Below are 10,029 nucleotides of genomic sequence, written 5' to 3' on the forward strand. Positions count from 1 at the left end.
AAACACGTAAAAATGATGTCCTTTTCACGATAGGGCACGTTACGTACGTAACGTGAAAAGGGTGTCAAAAACACAAAAATAATGAAAAAAGGGTATCCATTTCGCTTGTAAAATTACGTGTTTAGGGTCGAATTTGCGGGAATGATAAAACAAAATTAAAATGTTTTATAAAGGATGTCCTTTTTGCCCCAACACTACGTGTTTAGAGTCCTATTTGCGCGAGAAGGTGGGGTCGTACTAAACCAAATAAGGTAAAGCCGACAACCAAAGGACCCGTAACAATAAAACATTCCTTTACTTGTTTAGGGGTTCATTTCAGGAAATATTTGCCAAGAGTATCGTTTTGTTTCCAATACTTGTTAAGGGTAGGGTTTCACACGTCAATACTTGTTAAGGGGTGCATTTTCAGAATATGGAAATTACGTGTTTAGGGTGCTTTTCGAGACCCCATGGTCGCGCATGGTATCCACGCGTGAATGGAAGTGGCCCCCGGGATAATGCTACGGCCTATACCATTTGCTGTCTTGGGATGGCGCAGGTGAGGTACGATACGGTGTTCCTTGTGCTTCCCAGTGCTCCGGCAGGAGAGAGCGGTGGTGAGTTGTCTGGTTTCCCGAAGGTGAATTTTTGCAGGAGACTTGTGAAACCAAGAAATGTCTCCATCTTGGCTAGCCGTTCACCTAGACACATCCGACGACCTGAAAGAAAGTATTTTGTGAAGTAAGGGGTTATTTATAGTACCCAAGACATACTTTCATGTTTTTCTTTAATAGATGCATTTCAAAATTTATCTGGAATCAGATATATGATCATTCAAAACCAATAAGCAAACATTATTACAAGAATTCATGATACTTATACATTTTTGTACATCGGGTTTAGCAGCATATTTGAAGTAGAAGGTAAGAAAAAAAATAATCACAGAATGGTTTGTCTAAGTATTTACAATTATGGAATTTTAAATGGACACAGATTAATGAAACAATAAACGAAAACGGATCGCATAGCATGAAATGAACTAAAAGAAATACATACTGTCAAAATAAGCTGGTATCATTGGTGTACTTTCTACGGACACATGTAATGTTTTCGCTATTCGATCACATGGAAATATTGGTAGGGTTTAAACGAATAAATGAAATATTTCTAACAAATTCCAGCTAGCACATGTTTTCAAAACATGTTTATAAACGTTCGGAAACATTTTCCATACATTATTTTGTAATTTTAATGAAATATATTTCACCAACATGTAATATTTTACTGTGTCTTGTACATTATGTCTTAATTGGCAATGGCAATCATAAAATGTTCTTATTATTCATGTAAAGAAAGGGTTTTACATCATTAAATATTATCAAAGAAAATGTTCGTCACGTTTAGGCACCATTGTAATATAACCTATGTATAATGTACATATGTGTATAATTATATGACACGTGACATAACGTAACGACAATGAATCAATTTTTGAGCCTTTTAGAAAAGCGGATTCCGTGTACCAACAATGATGAAGCAAATAAAACGCATGCAACATATAGCGAACAGAATTGGTAGGCATGTAATGCACGCTTTTCTTATTGAATTTTGCGATAATTTCTTGTATTTTTCATAAATTCAGCAATTCAGAGGTACCTGAAAACTGCCGGTTTGAATTTATTTTTCGTTCCCATATCACGGAAAGTTTGGTACTTAATTTAACAGCATTTATTTGATAAGCTCTTACCACTGCTGAAAAATATCAACTCATCCCGTTTTACGAACTCCCCATCTTTAGTTAGAAATCTTTCAGGTCGAAAATCATCGTTTTCCCACAGGTCCTCTCGATTGAGAACATTGTACAGATTTGAAACAATGGTGGCGCCCTTAGGAATTGTGAAGCCCGCCACCTGTGTGTCAGCAGCTGCTACGTGGGGAACGCCGAGTGCAAGTACAGCAGCCTTCCTTTGAATCTATTAAAAAAACACATGTCGATGATAAAAGAAGAAGGATGCATTTGTTTAGTTATTGACTCCCCTCTACCCAAAATGGACAAAAAGAAGAGTAGAAATAAGCTACATAAACAAAGACAGAAATGAATAAATTAATTTAAAAAACAACCATAAATAAATGATACAAACTGATTATTAATTGAAGATTTTAAAAATCCCGCTGTCATGGTTTTAATCAGTCCAGTCGGTTATCATAATTTAAATTAGGTAAAACGCCCGAGGCTAAATCAAATTAATACATTAAAAAGGGTAATGTTTTGTTTGAAAATTTACTTTAAAAAGACGGAAAGAAGTGCAATTAGTCAAAACGCGGAAGAGAAATCGATTGTGTTGATCAGGTTAAATCCTTTAGTTTAGTATTTATTGGCAACGCCTCCCCTCCTGATGATTTATTTCCAGTTTGTCTAATGCCAATCTATTCAATTGCCGACTCGTCTTCTGTCATTTAGTATACCATCAGTTCTTCCATTCACCACATGGTCTACTTTTATTTAGTCTAGTGCCAATCCGAGCAGTTGGTTCAATAGCCATTTAGTCCTTATAACTTTGGTATAATTGGACTAAGTGTTAAACTGGGCAAAATAAATGAAAATAAAATAGATATTAGACCAACTGGTTATAGACGAAATGGTAATTAGACGAAGTGATGGTTGGACCAAATGGTTAATGGTCCAAATGAGTGTTATACGAAATGTTGATGGACGGAATGGCCTTAGGCTAAATGAATGTAGACCATGTGATGAGTGGACGAGTTAACAGTAGACGAATTGGCAATTTACCCTCCCGACCTTCCCTTCTTGTTTCCTAAACTCACCTCCATTAACACAGCGTTCGTGTAAGGGAGATTCTGACGATCGTCGAGCTTCGGGAGGCGGTTTCTGCCAATCACGTGATCAATTTCGTCCTGGACACGTGACTGGATATCGGGGTGAACCATCATGAAAAGGATACACCAATTTAGCGTGTTTGTTGTGGTATCTGTTCCAGCGAAAAATAGGTCTTTGATTACAGCTTCTAGGTTACGTAGAGTAAATGATGTATCTGTTCCCTGGATTGAAAAAGTTATAAAGCGATTGTAAGTCTAGAGTACAATATTCAATCCGATGTACAAATTGTTTAAGGTATACATCACTAGACCATGGATACATTAAGTATGAAAGTGATGTAAACCTTTAGTTGAAGGACAAGTCCAGCCCAACAAAAACTTGATTTGAATAAAAAGAGAAATATTCAACAAACATAACACTGAAAATTTCATCAAAATCGGATGTAAAATAAGAAAGTTATGGCATTTTAAAGTTTCGCTTCATTTCACATGACAGTTATATGCACATCTCGGTCGGTATGCAAATGAGGGAACTGATGACATCACTCACTCACTATTTCTTTTGTATTTTATTATTTGAAATATGAAATATTTTTATTTTCTTGTCATTGTGTCATGTGAAATGAAGTTTAATTCCTCCCTGAACACGTGGAATTCCATTTTTTTAACATTTTGTGCTTCAGGCAAGGAGGTCCTAATCGTCAAATTCGTAAAAATTGAAATATTGTATAATTCAAACAATAAAAAACAAAAGAAATAGTGAGTGACATCATCGACTCTCTCATTAGGATGCAACTGGCTCGTTCACATAACTATTTTGTTAAATACAAGCGAAACTTTGAAATGGCATAACTTTCTTATTTTACATCCGATTTTGATGAAATTTTCAGCATTGTGCTTGTCTGATTTTTCTCTATTGATTCAAATCAACTTTTTTCATTAAATCCATGAAAACACCAACTTTAATTGGCATTCAATAGTTTATTCATTGATTCGTTTAGTCCCTTTGTTTATTACTCTTTGTAACCTATGTATACCAGACATGTCCTTTGCTATTGTTCATTTAATTGTCTGTGCATGAAGAGTTTCCATAGATGAACATCTCCCCCTTCGAGTATAAATCAGAAAGGAATAATATTCTTTGGGTTCATTCCTTTAGTCTTAGAACTAGCTGGCAATCTTGTCTCTCGAGATCTTGGTAGGGGAGTGCCCGAGTCTTCATCAAGCGACTGTTTATTTAGATATGTTTGTGTACATCTTCAACGAACATTAGTAAATGCAATCCGAACATTTTTTTTAATTCTTTGTTTATTGTTTTTTCATTTTTGTTAAAGCTCATTTACCAAACTACCTACTCGATTGTTACACGATTATTGACCTTTTCCTTCTTTTAGCAGTTTATTTCGGTGTACTCATTAATATGTATTCGCACCGGGACGCAGAACGCTCTTTTAGACCAATAAATTTTCAAGTGTTATTTCTGACAAAGAGCAACCAAGATGTCTCTGTCAAACATTAGCGAGTTTTCGATTTGCACGTCGACTAGTGGACTGCGACGAAAGTGCGTCATAATAGTCTGCTTTGTGTTTACGGTATACAGAACCGCTGGAGTAAATCACCACGTGGCTTCAATCAATGGGCAAGGAATTGATTGCTCGTTTACTACATTTCGAACGAGCGTGATCTGAGCGAAATCCACGGTCGTCATCATGAAGTTGACGTGTCAGAAATGGCTTTCACATGCTCAGTGTCTTCTAATCATGTTCTTGACTGACTTTGTATACCATCAACACAAAGCAAAATATCATGATATACTTTCGTCGCAGTCCACTATTCGACGTGCAAATCGAAAACTTCCTATTGGTGAATCAAGACAGCCGTTTGAATAAAAATGAATAAGCAGCTCTTTTTGATTCGCCGCGGCGAGTAAAAACAGCCTTATGGTCATCGTAGGGGGGGGGGAATGTGGCTGCAACATGAATGATCGACCAACCTTTGCTTGTTCCATCCTATTCAGGTACTGATCGATCAAATCCTTCTGCTGATCGGGGTCAAAGTTCGCTTCATGAGATTCGATCATTTTCCAGACAAACTTGTTTAGCTCCTTTGTGTTGGACACGATGTCTCTGACCTTACCGAAAGGGATCTTTGATATACCTGGGAACGGGAAGAGGATAACCCATCCGGCAGCCCCAAATAATTCCAAGTTTTTCTTTACAAGCTCCAATATCTATAATTTGAAGACCAAAAAAAAATACGAATACGTACGGTATACGAACCCGTTAAGAGTGAAACATAATGCTAAGATATTACAAATTTCATGGTTCGGCATGATATCGTCTAAAGGAACTTGGCATAAAAAAGAAAAAAATGACATAGTATGCTGTTCTGAATTTGAAATGGAGGTCATATCGATCAACATAATTTAGAAAATAAAAAGTTTTCACTGGAAAAAGAAGGAAATTCTGGTGAATTTTCTTTTTAGCATACTTATCAAATTTCTAGGGAATGCTATACGAGGAATAACACATGCAACAACCCCGCTCTCAAGGCCATGAATAAGTACATACGAGATTGATCGGGGTGTGAGGTCGGTCTTAATACACTGTAGAAGCATAAATATAGACAATGCGACTTACGCGCTTGAAATCCTTGTCGCTGTATTTGTACTGTGTCCCGAAAACGATAGAGCAGATGATATTGCCCACCGCTTGACCAAACAAGATGTTCGGGTCGAACGGTGTTCCTCTTTTTTCCTCGATGGCATCAGTAAGTTGCTTCATTTCTTTTGTAACAATCTCTTCATAACTCTTCTTGCCCACGCCGAGATTTCGGAAGACGGAATGCACGAAGTTCCGATGCTCCTTCCAGCGTCCTCCATCGGACATCAGTATACCTGTAACAGAACATTAGCCCATGCGTGATTGGACCGCTACGTCATTACATGTACGTCATAATAGTTTGCTATGTGTTCCTAGCGTATATAGCTAGTGGAGTGCAAGACACTTGTAATGAAATCGCATACATTGCCAGACCTATTGCCTTTTTTTCGCCAGAACAGCGAACATGCACTGATAGTTGGTATTTGTCACGCACATGTCGACACTGTAAACACCCATGATACATATACAGTGCGTCCCACAAAAAACGAAACCGAGATTTATCGATGATTTATCATAACTTGATCACAAATACAATAGACAAATGACCTACCATTTTAAAGCTTAGAATCTCCTTTTTCATCTAGAAGTACTTAAATTATTTCTCATTCACGCATGAGTGAGCAAAAACAATTTGAAAAGGGGATTCCAAAAAGTCACTTGGCGGGCCGTATCTGGGTTTTAAAGAGAAAACCAAATTTTTATAAAGTTCAATATCTGCTCTTTAATTTGATACTTCAATTACAGAAAATGATCAAGGAATAACAAAGTTCTGGTTATTTGAAATAAGGCTTGAATTTCAATAATTTCATAAAATGAAGAGGTTTTACAGGCTAGCGTTCAAACTCACTCGACGCTCCGTTTTGTTGACGATCAGCCATGTATTAACTCTTTTGTTACCGTGCGATAGCTTCTGTGGGAAACTGGTGAAAAGACGTTTATTTAATGAAATTGTGGAAATACAAGCATTGTTTCGAGGGATCAAAACTTTTTTACTTCTTGACCATGTTTTGTGGTTAAGGTATCAAGTAAAGGAGCAGATATTGAACTTTTTAGTCATGTGACTTTCAAAAAAAAATTAGATACCCCGCCAAATGAGTTTTTGGCATCCTTTTTTTAATTATTTTTGCTCACTCATGCGTGAATGGGAATAATCTAAGTAGTATCGGATGAAAGAAGAGATTTTAAGCTTTACGTTGGTAGGTCATTTGTCTATTTTATTTATGATTAAATTATGATAAATCATCACTAAAGTTCGGTTACCTTTCTTTTTCTTAAACGCACTGTATTAATATATTAATGATATAACATCTATTATATGTATACACACACGCACAGACACAACCCCCCCCCCCCATATATATATAGATGTAGACATTATTTCCTACTGGAAAAAAAATCATTGTTTACCATTGTTGCCCTCTCCTCCTGATATCTCTTTCATCAATTGGCTTCGATGTCGATTCTGAAGGTCTGGATGCTTGAAGGCTTCTTTGACGACATCATAGGAGTTCAAAATAATTAACACAGACGGGCCGACATTGAATGAAAAAATATCACCATACTGATGAGCCCATGATGAGAATAGTGCGAGAGGGTCAGATCTAGAAAATAAATATTTATTCCAAGTGAAATGAAAGCTCTGGCCTGAGTTTATTTTACTTTACAGAACAGCGAAAGACGATTCATTAAATATGTATCGCACGGCGACAGCTATGGCTTTTTTATGTATACGTAGGGACCGAACACATCTCTATTTTACTCTTCATGTATTGCCGACTTTATTCACAAAAGATTTGAAATTCATCGACTGTACATGAATTCAAAATTATTAAATGTAAAGACGTGTCTTGATGGGGCTTTCAAAAATGGAACTGCGTTCATGTGCGACCGTTAGTCATTGCACTCGGACTATATCGTACCCAGATGGTCACAAACAATCATGCAAACGCTTGTGAAAGTCGCTTTACAAAGACTGGTTTCGACCAAAACATGTCGCGGCAAAACTCGCATTTAAATTCTCACCTGAAGATTGTAAAAGCAACACCAAGGAAAGGCAGACCTGTTGGCCCAGGAGGAAGGTTTCGAGGACGACTGATAAACCGTTTCATGTACCATGCAGTCATCAGAGCAATTGCAAACGTCAGCAGCCAATACGAACTACCGAACAGCAAGAGCGCCATATTCATTCGTCATAGAAGACAATCACTGCTGCGACTGGTTTACACTGATGACAGTGAGGAGTAAAAAAAGAACAGTTCAGTTGTATACACTATGTTTAAGACGAGTTTGAATTAACGGGATGGCACCGTGTAGTGTATCAATCATCAGTGGCGCTGGCGCGGATCCAAGTGGGGCACGTACGTGCCTCGCCCCCCCCCCCCCCCCCCTCCTTTGGGAAGCAAAATAAAAAAAATTGTGAAACAAAAATGCCATGAAAACAGACGTGTGTCCCCTTTGAGAAAGTGAAGACCTTTTTTTTGCTTGACATTTTTTTTACTTCGAAACATTTGTCCCCCCCCCCCCCGTGGTGGTACCGGGATTTTCAAGCTAGGGGTGCATGGGGGCAAAGGCGGACAGGATTTTTTTTTTGCGTGCTTCATGAAATCGAATACGAAACTCGATGAACAATGAATATTGACTCTTCTAACTTGAAAATGATCCTGTTAAGGACTGTTGGCAGTGAATCGTGAAAACTATATCTCGTTAAGCGCGAGCTGAGTAATTTTAATATCCTGAGATAATAACTTGACGTTCTAAGCACTTTCTGTAACCATGAAAAAGATGAGTTATGCTAAACATGTAATGCGCGCGCGTAGTACGAGCATTTTTTTTTTTGCACTTTCTGTAATTATAAACGTGCAGTTTATCTCACTAAAGCGAATAATGAAAACATGAATACCGAGAAGAATAATTTGCGCATATGACTTGACCGGTGTATTTTAAGCGCCATGATATCCTTTTTAGCAAATCATATAATCATCATCCAATGCGTGCGTGAAGCACGTGCACAATTTTGCATTTTGAATAATGATCTGAAAGATTTATGTTGGTGACCAATATTGTTTCGAGATAACACTGAATAGAATAAAATATTTTCAAAATTTGATGAGTGAAAATACTGTTTGGCAGCACTTTACAGCTTGATTATGATGGTTACAATAAAATTTGGTTTTCCAAATTTCAGGGGGGGGGGAAATGTGCCAGAGCCGCCCCCCCCCCCTTGGTGCCGCCTCTGCAAATCATAAGTTGATGTAATAAGACTCATGTTGAGGGGGAAGGTTTACCAATCCACGTGATCAAGCCGCGATTGTGGTATTGGAGCTAAAGGTTACATTACAGTATCTGAATGTAATGTTAACGTTTATGTAAATATATTACATAAACGTTAACATTTAACGTTGATGTAAATATATTACTTTGCCCAAGGTGCGATATAGCTAACTGATGATTCTATCATTGTACGAACATTATGGGTGTCTTTTCGGGAGATAGAAGGTGACATGTAATCTACAGAATGAGTCAGAAAAAATGTCACATTTCTTTGAAGCTGTCTTTTCTTTTATTCTGTTGATTCTTGTCTTACGTTCGCTCTTTCAAGGTCTTCTTGACCCATTCGAACACAGACCATCTACTCCTTGATTGATCTAATGGCATTTTCATGTCTGCTTATTCATCGAAATGTGTGCAATGTTGACGTTCAATTCTTGGTGAACTTTGATCCCGATTCGAGACTTGATTTAATGTTTCATGTTGTACACGTATGAGTGTTTTATATTTGTTTATTTTAATGTGTTGTGTTCTTAATCTCGATCAATAATGAACTTTGGAAGCTTTTGCAATACGAACTGCCTCTTTACCAAAACAAAGGACAATCATGGCTTTATGGGCGAAGGGGGTGTCAGCATGTCCAGAATTTAAATATATGATTGTTTCATAATAATGTTCCAAGATTGATTAGAATGGGCATGTTTAGGCAGATGAATGTGCTTGTGTATATGCATAAGCCTACAAAATATGGATTTCACCATCAGCATAAGGGCCGTCGGTAGAAGGAGGTGGGTGCAACCTCCCCCCCCCCTGTTGCACCCACAAATGTAATAACGCCCACAAATGTAATAACGCCCACAAATGTAATAACACTTTACCCACAAATGTAATAACGCCCACAAATGTAATAACACTTTACCCACAAATGTAATAATTTTGGATCGCCCACAAATGTAATAATGACTTTACCCACAAATGTAATAAATTTGAAGGGATTTTTGGCGAATCCGTTCTAAGCTAAAATCCTATAGTAATGCGTTCATATAGCACAAAAGTGCAAAGTCTTTTTTCAGACCGGGTTAATAAAACATCAAAGTTCAAGTCCAAAGTCTTTCTTCCAGACCCGGTTGTTTCAAAAATTATAATATAAATCCAAAGTCTTTTTTCCAAACCCGGTTGTTTAAAAAAATATGATAAAAGTCCAAAGTCTTTTTTTTCCAGACCCGGTTGTTTCAAGAATTTCAATAAGTCCAAAGTCTTTTTCCTGACCCAGTTATTTCAA

At 37.3% G+C, this 10,029-nt stretch overlaps 1 protein-coding gene across 1 annotated transcript; it reads right to left on the reverse strand.

Moving 5' to 3' along the window:
- Positions 1–471: 471 nt before the first annotated feature.
- LOC121420749 (cytochrome P450 2J6-like) lies at positions 472–7,756 on the reverse strand. The gene is made up of 7 exons (XM_041615394.1): positions 7,503–7,756; positions 6,888–7,081; positions 5,457–5,713; positions 4,811–5,047; positions 2,806–3,039; positions 1,727–1,952; positions 472–698 (listed from the first exon to the last, which is right to left on the reverse strand). Exons 1-7 carry the CDS (start codon positions 7,664–7,666, stop codon positions 508–510), a joined length of 1,503 nt encoding a protein of 500 aa, XP_041471328.1. The 5' UTR covers positions 7,667–7,756; the 3' UTR covers positions 472–507.
- Between the last annotated feature and the right edge of the window lie 2,273 nt (positions 7,757–10,029).

Source organism: Lytechinus variegatus, chromosome 8 (genome assembly GCF_018143015.1).
Source record: "Lytechinus variegatus isolate NC3 chromosome 8, Lvar_3.0, whole genome shotgun sequence".
Lineage (NCBI taxonomy): Eukaryota > Metazoa > Echinodermata > Echinoidea > Temnopleuroida > Toxopneustidae > Lytechinus > Lytechinus variegatus.